Source organism: Balearica regulorum, chromosome 17, assembly GCF_011004875.1.
Source record: "Balearica regulorum gibbericeps isolate bBalReg1 chromosome 17, bBalReg1.pri, whole genome shotgun sequence".
Classification (NCBI taxonomy): Eukaryota; Metazoa; Chordata; class Aves; order Gruiformes; family Gruidae; genus Balearica; species Balearica regulorum.
Window position 1 is genome coordinate 7,285,955 of NC_046200.1, and position 26,211 is coordinate 7,312,165.

A 26,211-nucleotide genomic window follows, 5' to 3' on the forward strand; every position below is an offset into this window, starting at 1 on the left:
ACTGGAAGCCCCAGTTCTTACAGTGCGTCTTTCTATTTGGACATACAGATTTTTTTAAAAGGATAGTTTTGGAAAACAGATTCTGCTATGTGAGTTAGGACAAGGCTGATCTTACTGGATACCAGGCTCTGTTTAGTTACTGACAGTACGCTTTTAAGAGGCAGCGGGGAATACTCTGTACACCTACTGGAGCATTTTGTGGCTATAAGGAGTAGAAGAATCAAAGAATGATAGTAACTATTTACCAAGAATGTTTTCTTTTTTGTCTTAGCTGCAGGCAGGAAGAAAAAGCAACGTCATGGAGAGACAGTTATTCCACCTCGTTCACTTTTTGATCGAGCAACTCCAGGAATGTTGAAAATGCGCCGAGAGGGCAAAGAGCAAAAGAAAAACATCTTGTTGAAACAACAAGCGCAGTTTGCAAAGCCTTTGCCAACTCTTGTCAAACCAGCTGCTGAGGCTGGACAGGATAATCCAGAGTGGTTGATCAGTGAAGACTGGGCACTTCTGCAGGTCAGATGATACCTGCACTTTCTGCTGTTATTATTTATTGTATTTTTGCTTCTAATTTCAGAAATGACTCTTCACTTTTATCTCTTCAAGGTTATTTCTATTTCTTAATGGTTAGTTTGGCATTTTGCTGATGTAACTCGGAACAGATTGCCTGTCATTTGTGTTCCTCTAAGGATAAATTAAAGGTTAAACTACAGAATGCATGATTAAGTCCTATTTTTGTTGAAGAGACCACTTACTATTATGTTCCAGATTAGTTGTGCTGGCTGCACGTTGGATAATGCAGCTAAGATTTTCCCCACCTTTGAGAAGAGAGCAGCACTTGAATGGCAGCTCTCTGGTCCTCTTACACTGATCTCCAAGTGGTTTTTTTCTGTGTAGTAGCATTTTATGCTTATTTATTCTCTGTGAATGTAGGTGAACTCATAGGTCTCTGTATCATTGTGGTAATGGTGTGTGGACGCATGCAGATAAGGGTAGGTTTGGAAGATTGGAATGATTTGTCATCTGAAGCTTTTGCAACTTTATCTATTGTAGGCAGTGAAGCAGCTGCTGGAGCTTCCTTTAAATCTTGCTGTTGTATCGCCAGCACACACTCCCAATTGGGACCTTGTTAGTGACGTTGTTAACTCATGCAGCAGAGTCTATCGCTCACCAAAACAATGCCGAAACAGATACGAAAATGTCATTATTCCAAGGGAAGAAGGAAAGGTGAGTTTACATAGAACGATGCATCTTTTTTTACCTTAAGTTTGTAGAGTTTTTTTCCTTATCTCCGTAAACACTTGTTTTTTTGTTAAAAGTTTCAACAGTGTAAATAAATAACTTTTAAAACATTATAAAATTATCCTCATCAGGATTTCCACTTATTTTATGTGATTTCTTTGAAAAGAAAAAGCACCTGAACAAAATCTTCCACAAAAGATCATCTAACTTTCCTTCTTATTTTACAGCTAATGTACGAAGCTAATCCTAAAAAGAAGACAAAAAGTATTTATAAGGTGTGCATTGGTATTCTTTCAAAATCAAATCTAGACACTGTGGTATTTAGCAGCAATGGAGGTGGGCAGATAATTCATATGAGATCCATGTTGAGTGTTACTTGAGTTCTGAAACATCAATTAAAATTCCAAATTTATTTTTCCTTTCTTTGTTGATACAGTGGATTGACACCAGACTTCAGCTTTTGGATTTGGTAGATAAATTTTAAATCATGCAAGAAGTTTGTGATTTCACTTAAACTGTAGTGGGTATTTTTCCACCTAACAACCACCATGTAACTTATCCTGATTATGATGATGGTACTTAAGATCTCTAAGAATGTACTTCATGCTAGGGTCTAAGTGGATTGCAGATATATAGTGAATTTAATGCTTGAAGCACCTTTTAGTAAATGAGGATGATAGTACACTACAGCAGCAAAAGCAAATTCCATGATTATAAACAACTTCTTCCAAACCATACAGCACTTTAGTGACAGAACTGGGTGGAGAATCTAGAACTTCTGGCTGTAGTCCCATTCTCTGACTAATAAGCAGGTTTGTCCCTGACTGGCAGTTTCTACTTAGGAGAAGCCAAATGTTAGAATGGCATGGTGTGTTGGATGTTAACATAGCTTTGTTGGGAGAGCAGTGCAGTGATGGTTTTATTATATTCTGTGTGCGCTATGCATAACTCTAAACTAATGGGCTCTTGGTTTGGGTACTGAATTAAACATGCAAAATCTAAACTAAAGCAAAGATTCTTTTTCAAATTAGAGTTTGCCATTCCGTATGTCCCCAAGTGCTGATGCCAGTGTGACCGTGAGAACTGCTCCTTATTTTGCTCTTTCTTTATATATTTCCCATAGAGTTTTGTGTAACAGTAAGTTATCAGTGACACGAGGCAGAAACCAGTCTGTGATAGATATGTTGGAGTACGTTTTTAAATAACCTACAAGCGCACCATGTGTTTGTACATAGACAGAACACCGTGTGGGTGTGTTCGCAATTGAAAGTTGATTTGTTTTCATTTTTTAGACTAAAAACAGTCGCCCGCTTCGTACCAATCAGATCTATGCTCAAGATGAGGGTGCCACCCACACGCAACTTTACACTAATCATTTTGAGATGATGAAAATGATTGCAGGGAAAAGAAGTCCACCTATCAAACCTCTGTAAGTTTAACTGGGATCATTCAGTCTTCCTGACACCACAGATCTCCTGGAAACTGAATTGCTCTTCAACCGAGAGTTATTTTGCCCTCTGCTTCAAACTGTTGGTTTTTTTTCTCTGTTCTTGATCTCTTTCCTTGTGTCCTAGGCTTCTGTTATTGGAACACCTTCATACTTCATGTGTTTGGGTTAGCTTTACTCACTGCATGAATTTGTTTTACATGATTAAGAACAGAAGAGCACTCAGTTGTTTGTTGTTAATCGTCTTTATAAATTACACTTTCCATTTGCCTGAACTGTAAACATTTTGATTTCTATGCTATGTAGTAGTATGTTGGTTTTTGTGTATATTCCTGCAGTAACTTTTTCTGTATTAATTTAATATTTACTCTGTATCTTTCTTAAAACTTCTGTTTGTATGCAGGCTCCACTACTGGTGGGAATATCATGAAAACTTCACCAAAACTGCGGTGTCATCCACTAAAACCTGTGAAATTAAATACTGTTTTTAAGGTTTTTTTCTGTCTCCAGTAATGCAATTTTGCTCAATTTCAGACTTGGCATGAATCCTTTCCAGAAGAATCCAAAGCATGCGTCAGTGCTTGCAGAAAGGTGGGCACTTTCTGTCTTAAAAGAGTTACAAATTGCATAAAAGTGCTTTCTTTTTTTTATTTTATTTTTTTACCTTTCAGTTATTTATTTTTAACGATTGTGTGCTTTGTCTCATCATTGTTTCTAGTGGAATCAACTATGATAAACCACTTCCTCCAATTCAAGTTGCATCCCTCCGAGCAGAACGTATTGCAAAAGAGAAAAAGGTGCGGTCTCCATTTCAGCTATGCATATGACAGCAGTAATTAAAAAATTAGACAACAGAGGAGGTATGAGAAAAGCTGCCTCCTGGGAGAAGTTTGGCAGTACAGTAGATGGTATGAGCAGCTACAAGTTGTTCATGTACTAGGGTTTAGATAACCAAAGTGGGACCTTTCCTTTGGCCTGTATGTCACATTCATACTCATTGATTAGAAGCATCTTTTTGGAAAACATACTAAAAACATGTAAAAACCTTGTTTTATTCTTGACCATCGTGTAGCTTGCTTTCCTATATTATTCAGAAAGAGCTACTTGTCCTTGCCTGTTGATGGTAAATCGCTCAGCACTATGCTCTGAGACATGTAACCATGAGTATGGCTTGTAGTTTGAAACTAGTTTGGTCATATAACTTGGAGTTAGAGATTTCCAGTGCAGATGGATTTGTATGCTGTCCCTGCACACAAATACATATACATGCTAAGAATTAAAGGGGGGTAGTTTGTTGTTTTGTCTTTTTAAAAATACTTCCTGATTGTCACCTGCACTGTTTTGAAGACTGTGAAGCTCACACTTTGATTTCCTAGGCTTTGGCTGAACAGCAGAGGGCACAGCAGCAGACAGGCCCCCAGCCCCAGCAGCAGCAGGCTGGCCAGCAGCCAGCTCAGCAGCCAGCTGTACAGCAAGCACAAGCCCAACCTCAGCCACAGGCTCAGGCACAGGTAGTTCAGCAGCCACAAGCAGTAGTGCAGACTGCAGTAACTACTGTTGCCAACACAGCTGTACTGGTAAGAAAGGGAGGGCTTGGTACCTCTGATGTAGTAATTTCAGTTCTTCTGTGTGTACCGTATTTATGTTTTCTGTTTTCTCTGGGAAGTGACAATTTTAGGTCAGTGCAGTGAGATAAAAACTATTTCTTCCTTTCTGTTTTGGGCGTTTGGTTTTTTTCTTTTTTTCCTGAGTGTGCTGTCTATGTTCTTTTTTGCTCATTTATTAAGACTGTCTTCGTACCATTTTAGCAATAGGTCTTGGCATTCTGAGGTGGAAAAACACTACATCCTTTGCGAAGATTTTTTGCCTTTTTCAGTTTAGACTTTAATTTAATCTAATCATAGTTTGAGGAAATACATTTACACATTCAGTGAACAGTGTTATACAGAGAACGTGGACATTAAAGAGATTGTAGCTGTAAGAGCTACTCTGTTAAAATAGCTTAAAAACCAAAACGTTATTAACCTTTGCAAGGCAAGTGGAGTGCTGCATTCTACAGGACCTCTCATGGTTGTTTATCACAAATCTGTGCAAAGTTTTCATGGCTTCCTTAAATCTAGAGTCTGTTTTAATGAGTCTGATGATGGATCTGGGGCTTTTGTTTTTAGAGCCAGTCCAGTTTGCATATTAAGGTGTGCAGGCAGTGGTGATTTTATTTTGCTTGTTGAAGGGCGAGAATACTACAGCTTTTACAGAAAGAGGCAGAGGATGGGTTCTGACCCATAAGTATTGCTGTGTGTCTACTGCTCAGTGATGTTCACGTGTAAGTGATTGTCTGTGGCATGCCAGAGTCATGTATTGCTCCCTTCTTCTGCTAACAAGGATGTCAAATGGCCAGTATTTACCAAACATTTGACTGGTCTCCAATTGCTTGTTAGCGTGGCAGAATCCTAATATGTACGTCAGTTGTTGATATGTAAAATGAATGAAAACTGCAGAAGTATCTGTGCATTTTATTGCATTTTTCTTATTTTGTCACTTGTGGAATACAGCATTGTGTCAAACAACATAGTAGTGTAAGAACTGTATTCAGTTTTCTTTTATTGTTTTTCTGAACTGTTGCCTCAATTGTCTTCTAAATAGGCGGGCACGATCAAAACTGCAGTTACGGGGACAAGTATACAGACTGGTAAGAAGACTTCATAATTAGGCATTGGAGATGATAGGACATTTGGATTTTCATTTTTAGATTCTCACATTTAATCCTGGCTTGCTTTCAGCTACAGTGAGTGGAAATGTCATAGTGAATACCGTTGCTGGAGTCCCTGCTGCTACCTTTCAGCCCATCAATAAACGTCTGGCTTCACCTGTTATACCTGGAACGTTGACTGTGAGTAGACTGCATCACTAGTTGTGTCCCTGGACTGATCTTGGTTGTGTGTTTTATCTTTAGCTTTCCATGTTATCAGAAACTCTGCTTCTTGCAAATGTCATGTGCATTGTGTGATTCTGTATCAAACCCTTACCAAAATACCAGAACACACTGGGACAGTTTATCAGAAAAAAGTGCCTAATAGATACTGCTGTTAAAAATAGTTCATAGACAAGTGCTGTCATAGGCAACGTATTATGTCATTATCATTTCCAGCCTGTAACTGTTTTATACTTTGTCAATTATGATCTTTATTATTATTTTAGTGGTTTAAGACTATGAAAGATAAAGCAAAAAAATTGAAAGGTAGTAAAATCAAATTTCTGTAATCTAGTTAAGGGTTTGGTGATCAGCCTGTTTGAAAGAGATTTAACCAGATGCTGATTATGAGACATACCCAAACAGATAGATGTGTTAGAAAGATTTGGACCTTCTTTGCTTTTGCAATGCTTTTGCATTTGTGATGTTTGTTTCTCAAATTGTATAGTCTGTTTCCATAAGGTTCCATAGTTTTATATGAGGTATGGAAACTGTGAGAAATAATGACTTTGTTCCTTTTCAGACTTCGGGAGGCACTGCAACTGCACAAGTGGTACATACCCAGCAGCGAACTGCGGCAGCACCTGCTGCTTCCACAGAACTGGTGACCATAGCATCTACCCAGGGAGTTCGTGCAGTAACATCAGTGACAGCATCAGCAGTAGTAACTACAAACTTAACACCCGTGCAGACCCAGACAAGATCTTTGGTGACTCAGGTTACACCAGGTAATAATCAGGTGTTTAGGGATTTTTTCCGAGGGTATATAGAGGGCCCCAGAATTTCTGCGGGTTGCTTGACCACCATAGCCCCAAAATACTGAAAATCTGGATTTGTTAGCAGCACAATTAAACAGTGCTGTGATTTTTAACTTGCTTCATTGTTGGTGCTCAGATTGCATTTTTCTCCAGTATTTCTGGATAAAGCGTTGCGCTAGAGAGCTGCTTGGCCCTTAGGCATTGCAATTAAAAAAGATTATTAATAATCTAGCAGTAAAATATTAGAATTGACTGTCTCAACTAAAACCATTGTGAGGAAAGCATATATTTTATTATTCACTCTGCTTTTACATCATGTTTATGCTAACGTGGTGTTATTTGTAGTTAGTCCACCAACTGTGCTGGAGCAGAAAAATATGCATTTAACAACTTGGCTTTTTAGGTGAACTCAATGAATTAAACTGAAAGCTGAATATCTTTCTTCAAAGCGTTTTGGTTTTTTCTTTATTCACAGCTACACCAACAGTCCAGCTGTCCGGCAAAACAATCACCCCTGCTCACTTCCAGCTTCTGAGGCAACAGCAGCAGCAGCAGGCTTCTCAGATGCAGGTCTCACAGATTCAGGCTCAGGCACAAGCCCAGTCTCCAGCTCAAATAAAAACTGTAGGGAAATTGTCACAGGTGAGGAAATGCTTATTGCAGTAAGGTGGCATGTTACTCTCCTTGTTACCGTAAGCATCGTTAGCCGTGTGCGTTGTACCCTGGGTTTTGGGCTAGAGTGAAATGCAGCTCTTTCTTAAATTTGGTCCTACTAAAATTTCATGAAGGCAGTGAGTCTGATAACCGTTTCAAACAGTACTGTTACTTATTCACTGGCAATCCATTGTGTAAAGGAGTTGCATTCTTAGCTCTTTGATCTTAACTAAAGTCTGACATAGAATATTTCTCCTTTAAAGCTCCAGATTCATCTCAGGTTTTTTCCTGTAGTCATATAAAAGATTGGAAATGATGGAAGCGTTCGATTTTTGCAGGAGCAGCTGCTAAAGTTGCAGAAGCAGAAACTGCAGCTTCCCCAGCAGCAGGCAGCACAGCAGACTCAGCAAGGAGCACAACAGCAAACAGCACAAGTACAAGTGCAACAGCAACAGCAAACTCAACAACTCACTGCTGTTACAGCACCTCGTCCCGGTGCAGTTCTCACAGGCACTACTGTGACAAACCTGCAAGTTGCTCGTCTTGTAAGTTGTCTTTGACATTGCAAAAACAGTCTTAAACACCTTATGCTCTTTGCTGGTTTAACTGAACTGGATACTGGTCATTCATGCACACGAGTGTCCTTTGCATTACTTAGGCAGTACAAAAGATACAGCTGTAACATAAATAACTTTAAATTGTTCTTACCAGCTGATACCATCTCTGAATTGTATTACCATAAAGGAGCAATTATGTGTAGAAACATTTACAACTATTGCTTTATAATGACCTGTTATATGCAGCAAATATTTTTGTGCCAGTACAATAATCTTCATTCCTTACTGCTTAGACTCGTGTTCCTGCTTCCCAGCTTCAAGCACAAGGACAGATCCAGGCCCAAACTCCGCAAGCAGCACAGGTTGCTTTGGCAAAGCCTCCGGTGGTGTCTGTGCCAGCTGCTGTTGTGTCGTCTGCAGGAGTCACTACACTGCCCGTTACTGTTGCAGGCATTAGTGTTGCCATTGGGCAGCCACAGAAAGCAGCAGGTATGTCAACAGACTTGCTAAAACATCATAAAAATTTAAATCCCACTTTTTAAAAGGTAGGATGTTTCAAATAATGTCTTCTGTGAGATACTCACACTTTTTAAAAACTAAAGTGATAGAGGTTGCATTCCAGTTTGTTTCTAAAATGAGGTAAGAGAATTGAGCTTATTCCATTTAATCTGGAGGTTAGCGTGATTCTTCAGCAAGATGTGGTTGGTTTTGGTTTTTTTATTTTTAATCTGTGCATGAGAGTAGACATTTTTAAAATGTAGATGCAGTTTTAAAAATAAAGACATAGGAATTACATGATTTTTAAAAAAAAATGCAAAATAGGAAAACTTGTAGTTCATAACTGTCTCCTGTGGACAGAATTTTTCCTGTAGGAAGAATACTGTTAGAACACAAAGTTAGCTTCCTCATGCCCTTAGGTAACAGAATGTTTTTTCTCTGCTGTCAAAATCATATGTCTTATTCCCATTAAAATCAGTGGGTTATTAGTGCTCAAAGCTATGCAGATGTATAAGTCTATAAAAAGCACAGTCTGTGTTTGCAAGCTGTGATTACTGGGACAAAGCAATAAAATGAAGACTCTTTTAGAGTTCTAATTATTTTTGTAATTTTCAGGAGGCCAGACAGTAGTTGCACAGCCACTGCATGTCCAGCAGCTTCTAAAACTCAAGCATCATCAAGCAGCACAGCAACAGAAAGCTATCCAGCCTCAGGTTGCACAGGGTCAAGCTACTGTGCAGCAAAAGGTACTTGTTTGCTTTCCCATTGAGTTATTTAATGCTTCTGTGGTTGTAAAGCTTCAGCTCTGGATTACGACAACAGTCCTAGAGAGTCAGTATTTCTAGGGGTGAATCTTAAGTATATCTAGACAGAATGGTTTCTCATGTGCCTTGTCAGGTGCTTAATAATATTTTCAATAAGACTATTGTTTGGCGTGATTTCACATGCCCCAAACTGTGTTTTCGTTTTTAAGTAACAAAGATTAAGATTCACTTCAGTCACTTCTAATATGACCAAATGTGGAAAACTCCCAAAGATTTTCACTGTTTACATTATAATTTGTGTAAAATACACTTTTTTCTGCAATGTCATGTTCTCATGGACTTTGCTGTCAATCAGCCACCAATATGTTTTTTCATTATTATATGAAGTGTGTGTGTTTGTGCATGTGTGTAAGAGAGAACCATTTCAGTAAATATTCAGAATATTTGCATAAGTGCATCAAAGCTTTCGCCTAGTGCTCATTTTGCTATTACTAATCCTGAGAGGATTTTGTTTCAATAATTAAATGTAATTAACCTTGTTAGCTATATACCTATTCTTTAAAATACCATATATTTTGTAGTCATTGATGGTTTTTTTTCTCTTATGCAGATAAATGCTCAGCAGGTTACAGTCCAAACCCAACAGCAGACTTCACAGCAACAAAAAGTAACTTACACTACACAGCCTGCCATTAAAACACAGTTCTTAACGACTCCAATTTCCCAAACCCAGAAACCAGGTGGAACCCAGCAAGTGCAGGCCCAGATTCAGGTACAGGTAACACAGGTTTACACCTTTAAATTGTAAAGATGACAAGTGATGTAGCATTTTAGCACCCACTCATATTAATTCTACACACACATATGTTTAAATTGACTTTATAATAAAATTCATTGGTGCTGAATATGTGGCCTTATAACAGGTCAGAGGAACTATCTGAGCTCTAAGTTTGCCTTTCCTCTTTGAAATTAATTAATTAAATAAATCTTGTCACTCTTTTATTAAGTAAGGGATTCCATACTCTGTTTACTGAGGAAAATTCAGCCAGAGTTCTTCCTGTTTTCTGGTGCTGCCTCCCAGCCTAACCTCTGGCACCCAAGAGTAGGTGACAGCTCAGTTACCTTCTTTTCTGCATAACTGGATCCATCTAACCAAGGAAAAAGAAGGGAGTTAGGAATTGGAAGCCTTACTCTTTCAAAAGTATATCTAAAATAACGTAGCCCGTTAGAATTTTCTGTGCTTCCTTCAATTTTATATGTAGTTAGAAGGAAGCAAGTATGTTGCAGTTAAAATTGAAAATACAATTTTTCCTCTTCCTCTCCTAGCTAAGTTCTTCAGTCTAAAAAGTTTTATAAAAGATCAGTATCACTGAGAATGGCAAGCTGCAACTTGCCATGAACAGGACTTTGGAAAGGTTTTCACTTGGTACCAGTTTTGATAGGTATGGTGTTTTGCTGCTATTGGCAATTTTTTATTTTGACCAAATCTTTCTTTATTTCATGTCACTACAGGTTGCAAAACTTCCACAAGTGGTTCAGCAACAGGCCACTGTTGCCAACATTCAACAAATGGTTTCAGTTTCCCAACAGGTAGGTTTTGTGTTTGTCAAATATAGCACCAGAAACACGATCCTACGGAAAGCTCATTTATTTGGAATGTGTGTATTTTTCACCTTATGTGTGGCATAGGCAGTATTTTTGAAGGATATAGTAAGTTCCCTTCTATAAAAATGAATTGTGAATACTAAGTCAGCTGCTGTATATTTTCTAGTCTAAAACTTTGGTAGATGGAGCAATGTTTGTTCATCACTGTAGATAAGCTGAAAAACAGATTAAAAAATATTTTCTAGACCTGAAAGAATTTTTAAAAATTGGTTTCATGTGATCTCTTGTCAAGATAGCAAATGATTGAACTAATGAGCGCCATCTGAGTTTGTTCTACAAAAAGTGTTACAAATTGTTTTGTTCCAGTTCATAAAGTTGTGCCAAGTGCTTTGTAAAAGTCAGGATGGTGTGGTGTCTGTTCTAAATGGGGTATGATAGCAGAGGGGACTAGGGCAGGAGAAGATCAGAGGGTTTGGTCTCCCCTCCGCTTACTATTGGGCAGTTTATTTACTCTGTCATTCAGACTATTAGCAACAGACATAACTGATGCTGTTGATTGGCAGGAATGATTTAACTTTGGATGGTGGATGAAGTAATTGCCTTCACTGCACAAATATCTGGGCTAATCAGCTCTTAATCTGTCACAGTTTATAGTGCAGTGTTTTAGTGCAGAATCAAATCTATTGCCGTTTATCTTAAAATGATGATGAAGTGGTGTAAGCTGACTGATAACCATCTCAGATGTGAATGCTTCAAGGGCAGGGTAGGCAGCAGGAAGTAGAAACCTCATCAGTCAATGCAAGTTGAGTTGTCCTCTGTAGGCAGTAAGAGCTCTTAGATAATTTTTCAAGGGACATTAAAAGCTAGATTTTCAAAACTTATTGATGTTGGCGTAACTCTGGGACTGCTGAAGTCCATGGTAAAAAGACAAATAAACAGGTTCCTTCCCACACACACCACTGATGTCAATGGCAGTAGGATTGGACCGTGCTATGTATTTTTAAAACTGAGGTCTTGATGTGTATGTGGCATTCTTTTTACCTGTGTTTTTAGTGCTTGCCAGTGGGTTCCTCTTGGATTGGTCAAGAGTTAGCTTTCCCCTGGAGAAGCCCTTGGAGCTTCATTTGGCTTCTGCATCTGACAAAGGCAGTTGAAGCCGCTCGGTTTTCATTACCTTGTCCTGTGAAAAAGGAGACATTGAAATTTTTTTCTCCCTTGCTCTGGGTAGAGCTGTGAAAATTAGATTTCTGGGTGGAGATCAAACTATTCTACCCTGAATTGGCAATAGAGACTGCCAGCTGTAGTCTGAAAGGGTGTCACAGACTGGTAGGAGGCCTCAGTGGCTGTATTTATTGATACAATATGGGTGTAGAGTGGGCATTTTCCCTTCTTTCATCCTCTATCTATCCCTGTTCTTTTGCCTGTTCCTTCATTTCTGCTTCTGTAGTAGAGGAATTTTCCAGTTTATCCAGTGTGGGGGGTTTTATCTTCCATCTATCATCTGTAAGGTATCTGGGGGAATATCCTTTGATTTGCACTGCAGAGATCGGAGTTACAGGCATGTTGGCTCTTAGTTCTGATTTATAAGGCTCTAGAAAATGTGACAGAATGTCATTTCTCTCTGAAAGTACAGACTCTCTGTTCCCAGAATCCCTCCCAGCCTCCCTATGTTATCCAAGATGCGTGTTAGTCAAGAGAGCAAATGCCTATATAACTAAGATACCTTCTGTAGAGTGGAAATGTAACAAATGCTCCGTTTAATGCCAAACTATTCTGTAATCGTCTTGTCATCCTCATGTCTAGGTACAAGCTCAGCCCCAAACGGTGACGCTTTCTCAGACAACGGCAGGTCAACAGCAGGTTCAGGTGATTCCTGCAACAACTGCCACTGCTCAGGTCGTCCAGCAGAAACTGATACAACAGCAAGTCGTGACAACAGCATCTCCCCAGATTCAGGCTCCGGGTGTACAGAATCCAGCTCAGACACCAGCAACACCTGAAGCCCAGAATCAACAAGCAAAAGTACAAATGAGGACGCCTACCGTCAGATTAAAGGCACCTACTAAACCAAGTTGAACTAACGATTAAAATGCAATAACAGGGAAACACAGCATTTCTTGTTTGCTAAGCCAAGTGAAAAGCTACTCCAAACATCCAAATGAAGACAGACCACCTCTATTTTTAATTTTTTTAGCAGAGGGTTTTTTGCTGGTGAACATTTAAACATGGGAACTCTCACGTAACTTCAGTGTATTAGCAGCTGTTTAGCACTCAAAATCTGTACAAGATGCATTCTGCCAGTGTTCTCTGTGCTCATTCAACAAGATAAAGCAAACATTACTTAAGTTTAAATTCTGCGCAGCTTCGCAGAAGTGAAATGGTAATATGCCGTTGATGTCAGTAAAATTTGTCTGTGGTAGCATACCATAAACTGCCCGTGGGATTCTGCAGTTCTTTGCTATAGTTTGGATGTGTGCTCAATATCCACAGTGAAGCCATTCGAAGAACCAAGCGTGGCTAATATAGCAAAGTATTTTCCATCTCTATAAAAGCTGCGTGTTGTTCTTGCTTGAGGTGAATACCTCTGGAAGATCTAACTTACATTTGAAGTGCTCCCTGCAAAGTTTAGCCAATAAATGTGAAAACCTGTAAGTATATGTAATTAAAAAGGAAAAAAAGTTTCATTCTCCATTTTTGTAAGTCTTTTAAAATGTTTGTTAGTAGTTTTGTGTACAGTTTACTGAATCACCCAACCTGTGCGCTCATTCTCATATTTCACTTTAAGATAGTAGATATTTTAGGCATGAACTGAGTAAATACTGTGTTGATAGTAGATGTGTATTAAAGTGTAGCCCATTTTTTTGTAAAGGAATTGTTCGGTGGATACAGCTAAACAAATGATCCATAGCTGTTTCTTATGGGACTTCTGTCAAGGAAACTCTCCGACTGATAAAATTTAATCTCTCAGTTTCATTCTGCTCTTGCAACATGTTTAAATGTTCAGTACTTTCTACTCAGCTTTCAGCTCGGGGGAGGGGGGGGTGGCTGGGGGAAGGGGAGAATAGTGAAATTAAATCTAAGACTGAATTCTTCAACTGTAAAGAATAAGATCTAACTTTTGTACTATTCTTTTACTAAAGCTAATGATGAATGTATCTTCAGGTGGGTATTTTGGATGTGAATAGAGCGTGGCCTCTTCCTCCAAATCAGTTTGCCTTATTGTTATGAAAAAAAAAAAAAAAGCAAAAACAAGCAAAAAGCTGCATAGAACTGTGGGGGTTTTCTTTACTTTTCTTGCCTAAAATGAAAAACAAGACTGCAAACAGCACTGAGTGAGGAATCAAAAAGCTCTTAGTGGCTTGAATGGATTTATTTTACTTTGGCCATAAAACTGCACAATGTGTAAAATTCAGACAAAATTATAACATTCCTTTTCTGAGATGGTTTTAAAATTATTTTTTCCATTCTGTGATCTTTTTACTCTTTTAGGAGGGGAGCCTATTTAAAGGCAAGGAAACCATATCTTTTGTTCTTATCTCTGTGTGTACACACCTATTGATACTTAGCAACCCAAATGGCTTAAACAAGAAAGAATACCCAGTCAGCTCCTCTGTTTTAAGTAGGATAGATATAGTCCAGTCTGTTCAGATCACGAATGTAATCCCTGCATCAGGTGGTGTTCCTGAGTTTTTTTTTTAATTTTATTTTTATTTTATACCTCTATTCTTCTGCATCCTCTTTTCTTGGACCCTCAGGTCTGCAAATACAGGGGCATTGTTGTTTTTTTTAAGCTGTTTGTGCATGCAGTAGTATTCCCTGCACCCTGCTGAGCCACTTTTTTGTGCCATTACCTGAACTTCATTACTAGCCGCGAAGCTGGTAGTGTTGGCAGCGGAATAGTTGAAAATGCAAAGCAAATGCAATGGTAACGGATAACTGACACTGTGTACAGCGTAGTGTTGCTCATCCAAAAATATTGCTTAGTTAGCCCCAGTTTTACTTTTAAATGTTTAGCTCTTATTATGTGCATGAAAGTCGGGGCGGGGGGGGGGGGGGAACGCTTCCAACAGTGGGAAAGCTGTTGACTGCATCATTGTGCTGGTCTGATTTGGTGTCTAAAGAGGCAATTGTTTCTTGTTTAGGTCAGTTAATGAAGATAAAAATCACCTTTTTTTTTTTCTTTTCTTCTTTTTTTTTTCCTTTTGATGTGTCTTTCTCCCAGGAGCGTGTTAGAAAGTCAACCTGTAAATAACTGATGAACATAAGCATTTGTACTTGATCCAGTAGGATTGTAAGGAATAGTGATGTATCCTACCTGAAGGTGTAATAAAGTGTACATTTTTATAACACCGCCTTGCCCTGGCTTCTGTAACGCGCGGGGGAGGGCGCTGCCGGCAGCCGCCTGTGGCGGGGCTCGCCGCCCCACGGAGGGGGAACTCGGGCAGTTTTTCCTCAAAGATGCTGTTTTCGGGCCGGGCTCCGCGACCGGGCTGTGGGCGGTGAGTCCCGGCCCCGCCTGCGGGCGGAGCGGCCGCGGCTCCTCCTCCCGCCGCCCGCCCTTCCGCCGGCAGCATGGCGCGGGCTGCCGCGCTTGCCTCCTGCCTGGAAGCCGTGCTGGGGAGCCGCGGCAATGCCAACCGCGTCTTCGAGATCCTGGAGCTGCTGGCGGTGCGGGCCGGGCCGGGGCGCGGGGCGGGAGGGCGCCGAGGCCGGGCGGCCTGTGGGGCAGGGGCTGAGGGCCGCGGGGCAGCGCCGGGCAGCCCTTTCCTCAGAGACACGCTCTTCCCCAGGGCCAGGAGGAAGAGGAGGACATCCTCTGCGCCGTCAGGACCTGCAGCCGGCTCTTCGGGGCGCTGCTGGAGCGGAGGGAGCTGTTCGTGGGCCAGCTGCCCGCCGAAGAGGCCTCTCTCGCCGGTGAGAGGGGAGCCGGGGGGGCTCCTGCGGCGGTGTGCGGGGAGAGGCAGGGCCCTGAGCCGGGGTCGCGTTTCCCCGGGGCTCGTCCCGGCCGGCCTGAGCCTTCAAGACTTCTCTGTGTTTCACCCTTCAGATAACTACAGCGCTGAGGACAAATACAAGATGTGGATGAGGCACCGCTACAACGACTGCGTGGATTGCTTGGCGGAGCTGATGGGCCACGATGCCTTCCAGGTCAAGGTAGGTCCTGAGCCTGGTGCTGAGACATGAGTTCACGTAGGGCTCCCTTGCAATGCAGAAGCAATTATCACTCTAATATTTTGGAGTGGGAGGGCAGGCAGTGCTGTAAGACTTTGCTGGTGCCCTGGCTCACCTCTGCTCACCAGCCTGCCACTAGCAGTCACACAGCTTTCTCAGTGAAGAACATCTTGGTTTGTTCTTCCCCCTGTAGAAGTTGCCTCCTTTGGGTCTGACCCCTGGTGTCCTTGTTGAGGTGGGGGTTTTTGTGTTGTTTTTTTCTTAAAAGGAATTGTCCCTCTGCACTCTCATGAAGTTTGTTGAGTTGGAGGCACACCATCCATTGATCAAAGTAGAGTGGAAGGGGAGTTTAACTTTTCCTCGTGAACTTCTTAAGGTAAGCTGCAGAACTGACAGGTTCCTCCTGTCAGTTACCCAGTGGCATGCATGACCTCGTGTGCTTGCATTCTCCAGGACTACAATTTCAAGCTAGGAGGTTTTCAGTGGGAAGGGAGGGTGATGTTCTAGAGAGAGCACCGAGACCTAGAGCTTCAGTCCCTGGTGAGGTGATGCCTGCGGGTGTGGGAGCAGCTGCTTTGTACAGGTTCGAGCTGGGTTCCCGAGTGTTTATGAAGTACCAGTTCTGGGGTGTTTTTTTGGAGTCCCTGGCCTCACCTGCAAGGATTGGGAGATGAGAGGGAAGGTACTGCCCCTGGTTCAGCCACTGTGTCATTTCTAAATGACGTTGTCTCTGATAGAAGGTGCCCATCTTGGAGGTGAGGAGGGCTTGTCAAAATGGTTCGCGAATGTTGCTCTGGGGCAGGCAGCACACAGCCGTGCTAGCTGCCATTCAGAGAGAGGGAGGAGCCCTTCACCATCACAGCTCGCCCGTCTGCTCCAGCACTGTAGGAGACTGACTTGTTGCTTTACTTTACAAACCTTCTGTTTAGGTAGTTGTTGATGGCTTACTTCCCTTAAATGAGGACGCTTCACTCTTGATCTCTCGCTTTCAAGAGTACATGGAGTATGATGACATTCGGTACTTTGTCATAAAGGCAGTCACTGAGAGTATTGGACAAGTCATGCAGAAGACAAAAGAGGTAACAAATTGTTATGGTTGAGGTAGGTCTGGATAAACTGCTCTGAAACGTGTATCTTGTGCGTGAAGGGAGGGACTAGCGGTATATGGAAAGATTTTGGAAGCAAGAGAAATGTGTGCTCACTTGAAGGCATTGATTTTTATTTCTTTTTTTTTTTCTTGCTCACAATGTTTGCCAATTATGCTAAGGCTGTCTTCAGTTGTCTGTTGTTCTTGCAAAACCTGATCTGAGCTCTAGCTTCTGTTTTACCCAAATCTTTCAACTGGGATGGCACACACAGAACTTTTAAGTCTGTTCTCTCTGTGGTGCAGAAGAGGAGTCTGTTTTCTTTAATTGGATCCACCAGTTTTGTTAAACCAGAATTAGTTCAGAGATAGGTTTTGCATTGGGCAAACAAGTAATGCTCCAGGACAAGGCAGCAACAGAAAATATACCAGTGTCTAGTTCATCCATCAGCATTTTTCCTTTCCTTTTTCTTTCCTGAATATATTCAGTGCTTGGGAAATAGGACAATATTGAAGTCCAGCATCTTCCCATCTGTTGTGGAACTTACTTCATGTTTGATTATGTGCTTTTTTTCTCAGAGGCCACTACCATTTTACCAGCAGAACGTATTTTCCCTCATTTCACCCATTAACATGCCGAACAAAGAGAGTGACATGGTCAAATTTATGGTGAAGCAAGGTTAGTAAGCTCTCCGCGTGATGAACTGTGTATGAAAAGGAAAATCGGGTTTAAGATTTTTATTGTGTAAAGAATATTATTGTTTGCTAATGAAAAATGTCTGCTTCTGTGATCATGGTAATTTTAAACAGTGTTGCAAAATCCACATTCCTCAGTCTACAGTGAGGTCTGTCATGGCCTTGTGTCAAGACAAGGACTTCAGCCCGAATTTTTAGGGTATCGAAAGGACTAACTATAAAAGGGTCATCTTAATTTTTTTAAACATCCATTTCAAGTTCAACATCTGTTTTCCCTTTCTTCTTAGATAACTGGGAGGAATTGAAAGTGTCGAAGCTGCAGGTAACTGTTCATTAGGCACTTTAGAGTTGAAACTTTATCTACTTAAAATAGAGCTTTATCTACACCAATGTGTTTAACTCACTGTTGCAATTCTGTTTTAAGGCACACAAGCAGGCGTTTGAAAAAATGTGGCTCAGTTTTTTGAAGCACAAGGTGAGTGTTACTTCTGCCACTGATCTGCATTGCCTTCCAGTGGTAATTGTTGGAGGCAGTGGCTGTTCTTGCATATTGCTCCTGGTAGGACCCCACTATGCTTTCATTTTCAGATGAGAACAGCCCAGTCACCATTTCTGCTGGATTGTTCTCCTGCCAAGAAACATGACCTCATGTACGGTCTGCTGCTTCTCCTTACTCTCAGCCTTTTTTTTTTCCTGCCTTAAACAAGTCTGCCTGTAAGGAATGATCTGCAGCATAGCAACGTCTGTTTGCAAGTTGAAGGTTCCCAAACCTTTCTGCTGGTGACTTTCCCTGTGAGCTGTGATGACACTTTTAGTTGTGAGCACCTGCTTCTTTGAATTAACTTAATTGTCAGGTGTCACTTGTGAACTCTCCCATTTGGGAACTGTTGCTGCAAGCCATTCTGTATTGCCCTCGCACATTCCCTTTTGCTTGTGCGTTGCCTTTTCGAGCCATGCGTTGCTGTTGCTCTTTGAGTTCTCCCTGCAATGTCTTTCACTGTATTTTTTTTGTCCTTCACAGCTACCCACTGGCCTTTACAAAAAAGTTCTTGTCATTCTGCATGACTCCATCCTGCCTTACATGAATGAGCCCACTCTCATGATAGACTTCCTGACAGTGGCCTATGGCATAGGTGAGTGAAAACAGGCTTTTTGTCCTTTGTGAGGCTCTGCAGCATGGTACATATGGACTTGGAAGGGCTGCTGGATGCAGCACCACGGCCTGGGTGGTGAAATAGATGTACTTTTGGCTGGGATGAAGCTCAGGAGCTAGTGTGAGCTCCGTTGTCCCTGAAAGTGAGATGGTTTTACCTGTGTTTGTCAGTGTTGTTGCTCCTTGTGTGTGAGGAATATCATACTTAAGGCTTTGGGAGGAGTAGAACACTGGAGTGATTTCTTTTAAATATAGAGTTCAGCCAGCAATGCTGATACCTGGCCTGCGTCTGGACACAGGATGCGCAGATTCCTACAGAGATGTCCTTTCTGGGGAGACCTTTGCCTCCCCAGTGTGGCTTTATTGGGGGATAGAGCAGCATGTTTATGTGTCTCAATCCTTCAGAGCCTGTTCTTCTAAACTACAGCTTAATCTTTGTAAGTAACATATGAGCCTTTGGATAGTTTTAGATGAAATTGTGTTACCGTACAGCCGTCCTGCTGGCTCTAATTTCAGGTACTCTTAGTTTTGTGTTCCTTGTGGGAAGGTTTTATGATAGAAACAAGTTGAAGCTGCTATTTATTTTCTTACTGTGTTGATACCCGCCTGCTTTCTTACAGGAGGAGCAATCAGTCTTCTAGCCTTAAATGGATTATTTATTCTGATTCATCAGCATAATCTGTAAGTGAAAAGAGCATCTTGCTTAAAGGAACATGGATTTTTGCATTTATATCTTTATAGAAAGGAAGTGAAATGGATTCTACACATCTTCAGGCTTTAAAATTCCCCCGTGAGAAAGCCACACTCTGCACAAGAGGTTCAGCTGCTTGAATGCTGAGCTCTTTTGATAGTCTGACCTTTTTTTCAGCTGAGCCTAAATATCTTCTTCTTTAGACTGTGGTTGCTCAGCACTTGAAAATCGATTTCCATTGATCTGATTACATAGCGAAGCCATAGTCTTTGTTGTGCCTTTCACTGGATCTTGTACCATTTGCTGTCAATGGACTTCACATCCTGAAAATGGCTGGGCACCGCAAGAGCCATAAATTCACCTTACAGCTTGTTTTCAAGTGGTGGCTGTAGAGAGAAGCCTAAGCAAGCTAAACAGTGTCACAGCAGTGGTCTGGGGTAGTCTATAATGAAAGCACAGAAACATTTAGACACAGTGTAGTCCCGTTGTACATCACTAATGGATGTTGTCTTTTTTCCTTTTTTTAACAGGGAATATCCTGACTTTTACAAAAAGCTGTACAGTCTTTTAGACCCTTCTATATATCACGTGAAGTACCGAGCCCGCTTTTTCCATTTGGCTGATCTGTTTTTGTCTTCATCGTAAGTAGCATCTTTATTATGTATGTGAACATATTTTCTTCCTGCTTTTCTGTTGGCCATAGACTGTTCTTGAAGAGTCCCTCACATGGCTGGATATAATGTATTCAGTGTGCCTATGGGATTAGATTCATTTTTACTAAGAAAACTGAATCCAAGAGTATTACTGTAGCGTTGTGTAATTTTTCATGTGCTGTTTCTGAAGATTTGCCACACAGCCATCTAGTTTCAGAAAGTAAAAATGCAGTTAGTTATCTGAGTTTGATCTGCAAATGATTATGGATGTATTTTGATCTGTATTCCACTTTGGCTGAAAGTGATGATTTTTCTGTCTGTCTTTATGAATATGGAAAAGTAACATTTGCAGGCTTTTTATAGATCATAAAGCTGTTGATAAATTGATGACCTTTTGCAGACGCATAACATTGAAATGTGTTTGACAGTCTGTCTTGATGCTGTCAATTCATTGTACACAGGAAAGAAACTAGATAAGCAGCTGGTCATATAGTTGCCATCATATGTTATAGAATAAACCAAGAGTAACACTTTACAGTTCAGCACTAGGCACTTAATATCAAACCCCTTGTATTCATAGTGTACTTTGGAGAGAGTAACAAAGTCTGACAGTTGGTGTCCTGTGGGGTGGCTTTTCTGAGCCTCGCAGGTGTAGCGAGCCCTAGGGCTGAAGGCTGAGCAGCTGAAAATTATTGTTCATCCCGGCTCTTCTGACCTGAAGGAAGTGCTTAGATGAGCTGGTTGCTGTTAGAAATTTGTGTTTTTACCATAAAGAAAGAACTCTCCTGCACACTTACATTACAGCAGTTTTATGTTCCCATTAACAGCTGCGCTGCTTGCTGTAGTCCTGGAAGTATTATGTAAATTTAACATCATGGCCCATGTATTAATTAAACCCACAAAATGACATTAGAAGAACATAATTAAAGTTGCCTGGCCAAGCACTCAGATGTTTATAACATGACTGAATAAAGACTGCCATGTGAACGACCATGTACAAGGGCTGTGCTTGGCTATGGCAAGTGCCTGGAGTGGTGCCATGCAGCTGGATTGAATCACAAAATGAGTTGAGATTATTCATGCATTGAATGGAAATGCCCCCAGATTTGTTCCAGAGACCGCACAAGACCCTATATTACTGCTTGAAACCAGGATTCTTACAGCTTCTCTTTACTCCATAGCCCAAAAAAAATCTGAAGAGCCCCACTGATCTTTAACCGGACATGCTGTTTGGATTGGTGAGGCTGCTGGCTTGCTTCTAGGACCTTTACGTGCGGGTTTCTTCTGTCTTCTTTAACAGTCACCTGCCAGCGTACCTGGTGGCAGCATTTATAAAGCGCCTCTCCCGGCTGGCCCTCACTGCTCCTCCCGAGGCTCTACTCATGGTCATTCCCTTCATCTGTAATCTCTTTCGGAGGCACCCCGCGTGCAAAGTGCTGGTACACAGACCTAATGGGCCAGAAGGTAAGAGGGGAGGTGGGCAGGGGAGTTTTGTGTTATGCCTTTAGACATCATAAAGAGCAGGATTCCTGTGGAGGAGGAGGAGGGGAAATCCCAGCCCCAGTTCTGAGGTTTGGGAGGATCCCTCTGTCTCTTGAGTAGGCCAGTAAGCTGCTCCTGCGAGTTTTCTGACTGAAGACCCATCTGCGTTGCTCATCTCTGACCTTGGGCCTCACAGTTGGCTCCCCTGTCTCTGTGATTCCCTGGGAGAAGGCTGCTTTGAGCCTGCATGCTGACCCAGGCTACGTACAAGCACTAAAGGGCTGGGGGGACCTGTGCCACACGTGGAACTTGTTCACCTCAAGAAATGAGAAGAAAATTAATGCAGAAACCAGAGACCTCTTCCATTTCAGTCTGTAGGTGACCCCGCAGGGGCCTCAGCAGTCCCCTGAGTTTTTACTTTGTCTCTCTGATGTAACTGAGAAGTGTTGAACATCAGTAGTGAACATTCAGAGTTGATCGAGATGCCCTTTGCATCAGACTGTTGCAGTTCTTTGTGCCCTGCTTCCTGTGCTCTTTAATATGATTCTGTAGTCCTGCAAACAGCAACTCCTGGGTCGTGCTGGGATGTGTCAGCTTGTTCCTGGACCTAAATGTCTTGGGAAGGAGCAGCTCTGGCTGCAGCACTGCTCTGGGTCTGTGTGTTCCCTTTGGGGTTATGTACATCATGCAGAAGGTATTAACTCTGTATCTCTGTTTCCTTAGGTATGTCAGAAGATCCATATATTATGGAGGAGGAGGAGCCATCGGAAAGCAGGGCTTTGGAGAGCTCGCTCTGGGAGATTCAGGTACGTCAGCTAAAAAGGAACATCTGCATCTGGTACAGGCTTCTTCCACCCTTGCTGTTTCCTTGACACATGTTGGCAGTGGGTGGTCCTGCTTACAAGAACTTGCTGACAGACGTCTTGCAAATGAGATGAGTTTCTGGCAGATCGTTTATTCTGCATCCTTTTCTATCCTAGCATAAGAGGCAAAGGATTCCACACACTGGAGAAATCGTACATGCTAATTAGTAGGTGACTTGTGGGCACGCATCTGACTGTGCAGCTGAAAAGCGTGCAGTTAACAGCTGAAACGGACTAAATAGCTGCAAATGTATGAGGCTTTTTATTTGCCTTGGGAGGGAGAGAGGAACTTGCCGAGCACTGATGGAAATGAATTGGGTACAGCTAGGTCATCCTGTAGAAATGGGTTTAAAAATGCTAGAGAAGATTGTAACACTCACCTTTCACCTGGATCGTTTGTAGGACGGTGCGTGAGGGTTGAAATTGGTTAAATTACTCCTGATGGTTCTAAAACCTTAATGCTAGGATTATCGCTTTCCATTTAAATGCTACAAGAGTCTTGTGTAAGGGGCCGAAGCAGCAACCAGAATGTTGTGCAGGAGCAGGAAGCCCAGAGAGCAGGAGCTGGGATGCAGCATCAGGGCTGCGGGAGGTCGCAGAACGGGGTTATGCCTTGTTGGCACGGCCTGTGTAGGAGTCCGTCTGGCTTCAGCTGGATGTGAGCCAAGTGAGAGCGACCTTTGGCGTGTTTGAAAGATGGCTGAAATCAGGATTTCTTGAAGCTCTCTAGGAGTGCAGTACAGCAAACTGCCTCTGCCAGAATTTGATGTTCAGTGAAGATCTGACCAAGATAGGGGCAGATACCTGTGTGGGAATCCATATGGATGTGGGTTACCCTGTACTTATTAGACCATCTCCTATTTGTCTTGCTTTTGCAGTCTCTACAAAACCATTATCACCCAGATGTGGCCAAGGCAGCTGCTGTCCTGAACCAGTCACTGTCTGAAATGGAGGATGACATATCAGGGCTCCTGGAGCTCTCAGCGTATGAGGTAGCATTGCTGTGCTTTTGGGAATGATTGGAACCAGAGGAAAGGAGACTGTTTCCTGGGCACAGTAGCTGTGTCCTGTTCATCATCCTTGCTGCTGGGGAGGGAGCTAGACTGACTCTTGGTTATGCAGAGCCAGGGAAAACAGGAAAATGTCTGTTAAATAATGGAGCATGAGGCAGCAGTGGTGACAGCGATGGCTTTTTATATAAAAGGTTTATTGCTGGATCTTTTAAGAGGTTAGAGTGAGCAGTGGTATCAGCTAGGGTGAAGAGCTTGTACTGAGCTTTGACACTATCTTCTATTTTTTTCTTCGTAGCTTTTTGATAAAGAAGTAAAGAAAAAGGCAGTTGATGTGCCCTTGGAGTTTGAGCAAGTACGAGGTTTGTTTGGGAAGAAAAATGATGTTTTTGCAGAGCACTTCACTTTAGATTGACATGATCTCTTATAAACACATATGTACAACTGACTGATCGTAGGGACGTGCACAAAGCTCACGCATTGTGCTCAGCAGTTCTGCCTTTGAAGTATCTCCGTGTGATGAGAGCTGGACTGCTTGAGAAGAGCGCAGCCTTCTTCGATGACCTTTGCCACTACCCATGGATGGACTTTGTTGCTTCTTGTTTCTTACACTCGCATGTTGCTGCCTGATATTTGGGAGGGATTTTCCATCAGAGCAAATTTTTCTGGACTTAGTCATTGCTGGTTTCCAGCCCTTTTCCCCAAATCTCCTGGTGCTGGCCGTGATTGATGACTGCGTTGACAAACCATCTTGCTGCCATTCGATGGGACCGAGGGGGAGTGCGGTCTCTGACTACTGCTCTTATTTTTCAGATGCGTTACTTTCATACTAGAGCTGATAACCTGTTTGTAGAAGTTACTTTAATACATAGCTGTAAACACATGATGATATTCTAATTATATTTTTATATATACTTTTGAACTCGCATCTTCAGAGGGATGTTTAGCTTCTAAATACTTGTCTTAACACTCTCATGTTCGAGGCGTTGAAAACTCAGGTTTGTCAAAAACAGCTCGTAGATGATGTGCAGTAATTTCATCTGTGAGGTCTTGCTGATGTTCCTTCATGTACATCCATCTCATGTACAGGTTGCTTAATTCAAAATGCTCATGGGCTTTGGAAATGAGCATAATCCGGGTGACTGCCGTAGCTAGGGAGGCCAACTGATGTGCAGTGGGAGGCATGTCTAATCCTTGATTTTTGCTTCAGAGTGATAAGCAGCTTAATGCAGCTTTGCTTGCAGCCTGCAAGCGTTGTAGGAGCTCTGGCCAGTGTGTATCCAGGTGCTAGTTTTAACTAGTCCACTGATACTAGATGGTTTTGTTAATTCAGTTTTAATTCAGTTTTTCCATATAGTTCCAGAAGTCATGCAGAAATTCTGTCTGGTAGGTTTTGTTTGTTCATTTTTGTGTGGTCGTGTCCTGTCCTGTCCCCCCCCAAAAAAAAACCCAAACAACTTTTAAGAGATCAACAGGTTTTGAGATCAACTCCTTATTAAGAACACAGATAAACTCACTCAGGACTCATCTTTCATAATAATTTTCAACAGCTTATTGTCTCATTAGACTTTTTAACTCTGCATGCATACTTTGAAATCATATTTTGTGGAGGAGAAAAATACAGTCAAGAAAGCAGAGGCCAAGAAATCTAATTTCTGGCAGACAAGTCTGTTTAAGTCAAGGAAAACTGCAGCTGTCTTGGAGACACAAAGTGTTATGTTTTCTTCATCCAGTTTTCTTCATGCTTTCCAAACAATGGACATGTCCTCAGAGTATAGAGCTCTACCTTTCTTTCTTTTTTTTTTTTTTTTCTGATGCTTTTGAATTTAGGTGGGGTGTTTTTCAGGATTCAATTTTTTTGCTTAAAAAAAAGTCAAGTCTCACTCTTTGTTCTCTGGTGAAAAAGCAATCCTGTTTCCTCCCTGGCCAGCCTACTTTTCTTTTTTGCTTTGACTTCTGGTATCTGTGGTAGGAAGGCAGAATGGCTGAGATGGTAACTTGGAACTTGAGAGACCTCAGCTCAGGTTCATTCAAGCCTTGTATTTCAGCTCTAAAATGTATTTCCCTATATCATCTGTGTGTTGTATGTATGTGCTTAGTAAACATTTTGAAGTGCTCTGATGCTGTAGTAATGAGGACCACATAGCTACCTTTGAAAGAAGTATGTAAGTGTATCATCTCTCAGACGAAACGAATGAATCTATTGAATATTGAAATGAACAAATATATATATTGAATACCTTTCTCTGCATCTTTTTGTTTTAGTCAGGTTGGCCCAGTTATATCTGTCCGAAATTACTGATGGGCAATGTAACTCATATCTTTCATAATATTGACACTGCAGGAGTGTTAGGAGTCTTTTTTTAGTGCACAGATATTAAACCATTTGGGCATGCGGCAGGTCCAGGTCTCGTGGTGTTGAAAATGAGGGAGTTTGGTTGGGCTCCTCTATCTGGAGAGAGGGTAAGCAGTCTTCCTGTCAACGTGGCATCCAAAGGGCTGTGCCCTATACTGGAGCAGGTTGAGCTGCTGGGGAGTAGTGGAAAGTAGCAGCTTCTGCCTAGTGAAAGGGCCTGCTGCTGCCTTGTGGGCAGAGCCTTGTATCTCTGGGGCCAGATGCCCACAGACTAAAATGTTATCAATGCACTTGGGGGAGGGATGCTACTGGAAGTGGAGGGGTTTGCTTTTTTCCAGGAGGAAGACTCTGAAGGCACCAGCATCTTCAATGTCTCACCAGTTGTGGATCTCAAGCACTGTACTGCAATTAACGGTGACTTGATTGGAGTAAAGGTGCAATTTATTTTTTCAAGTGGATTCCCAGTGCCCTGTGTGCTAACCGTTGCGGCTCCTACTGACGTTGAGATGGAGAGTTAGGATAACACAGTGCATTTTTGGATCTCTTGGTGTATTTCAG

At 41.8% G+C, this 26,211-nt stretch overlaps 2 protein-coding genes across 16 annotated transcripts in view; both read left to right on the forward strand.

The window, feature by feature from the left end:
* The window catches only part of LOC104641484 (E1A-binding protein p400), a 51,342-nt gene extending 36,502 nt beyond the window's left edge, over window positions 1–14,840 (forward strand). For 6 of the 15 annotated variants that reach the window (XM_075770147.1, XM_075770139.1, XM_075770141.1 and 3 more), the window contains 17 exons: window positions 272–513; window positions 1,051–1,224; window positions 1,467–1,514; window positions 2,532–2,668; window positions 3,221–3,277; window positions 3,405–3,483; window positions 4,063–4,263; window positions 5,330–5,375; window positions 5,467–5,576; window positions 6,181–6,385; window positions 6,891–7,057; window positions 7,408–7,614; window positions 7,920–8,115; window positions 8,740–8,870; window positions 9,499–9,666; window positions 10,401–10,478; window positions 12,297–14,840. In XM_075770147.1, the coding sequence (XP_075626262.1) occupies window positions 272–513; window positions 1,051–1,224; window positions 1,467–1,514; window positions 2,532–2,668; window positions 3,221–3,277; window positions 3,405–3,483; window positions 4,063–4,263; window positions 5,330–5,375; window positions 5,467–5,576; window positions 6,181–6,385; window positions 6,891–7,057; window positions 7,408–7,614; window positions 7,920–8,115; window positions 8,740–8,870; window positions 9,499–9,666; window positions 10,401–10,478; window positions 12,297–12,569 (2,519 nt within the window). In that variant the 3' untranslated portion in view covers window positions 12,570–14,840. The remainder of the gene's footprint in view (window positions 1–271; window positions 514–1,050; window positions 1,225–1,466; window positions 1,515–2,531; window positions 2,669–3,220; window positions 3,278–3,404; window positions 3,484–4,062; window positions 4,264–5,329; window positions 5,376–5,466; window positions 5,577–6,180; window positions 6,386–6,890; window positions 7,058–7,407; window positions 7,615–7,919; window positions 8,116–8,739; window positions 8,871–9,498; window positions 9,667–10,400; window positions 10,479–12,296) is intronic. The other 9 variants (XM_075770151.1, XM_075770152.1, XM_075770153.1 and 6 more) reach the window with 6 other exon arrangements.
* Window positions 14,841–15,005: 165 nt separating this feature from the next.
* On the forward strand, window positions 15,006–25,534 carry NOC4L (nucleolar complex associated 4 homolog). The gene is made up of 15 exons (XM_075769409.1): window positions 15,006–15,161; window positions 15,284–15,407; window positions 15,541–15,647; window positions 15,934–16,041; window positions 16,595–16,744; window positions 17,329–17,428; window positions 17,733–17,767; window positions 17,870–17,920; window positions 18,467–18,578; window positions 19,219–19,279; window positions 19,820–19,930; window positions 21,243–21,406; window positions 22,148–22,230; window positions 23,166–23,279; window positions 23,596–25,534. Exons 1-15 carry the CDS (start codon window positions 15,066–15,068, stop codon window positions 23,710–23,712), a joined length of 1,533 nt encoding a protein of 510 aa, XP_075625524.1. The 5' UTR covers window positions 15,006–15,065; the 3' UTR covers window positions 23,713–25,534.
* Window positions 25,535–26,211: the final 677 nt, after the last annotated feature.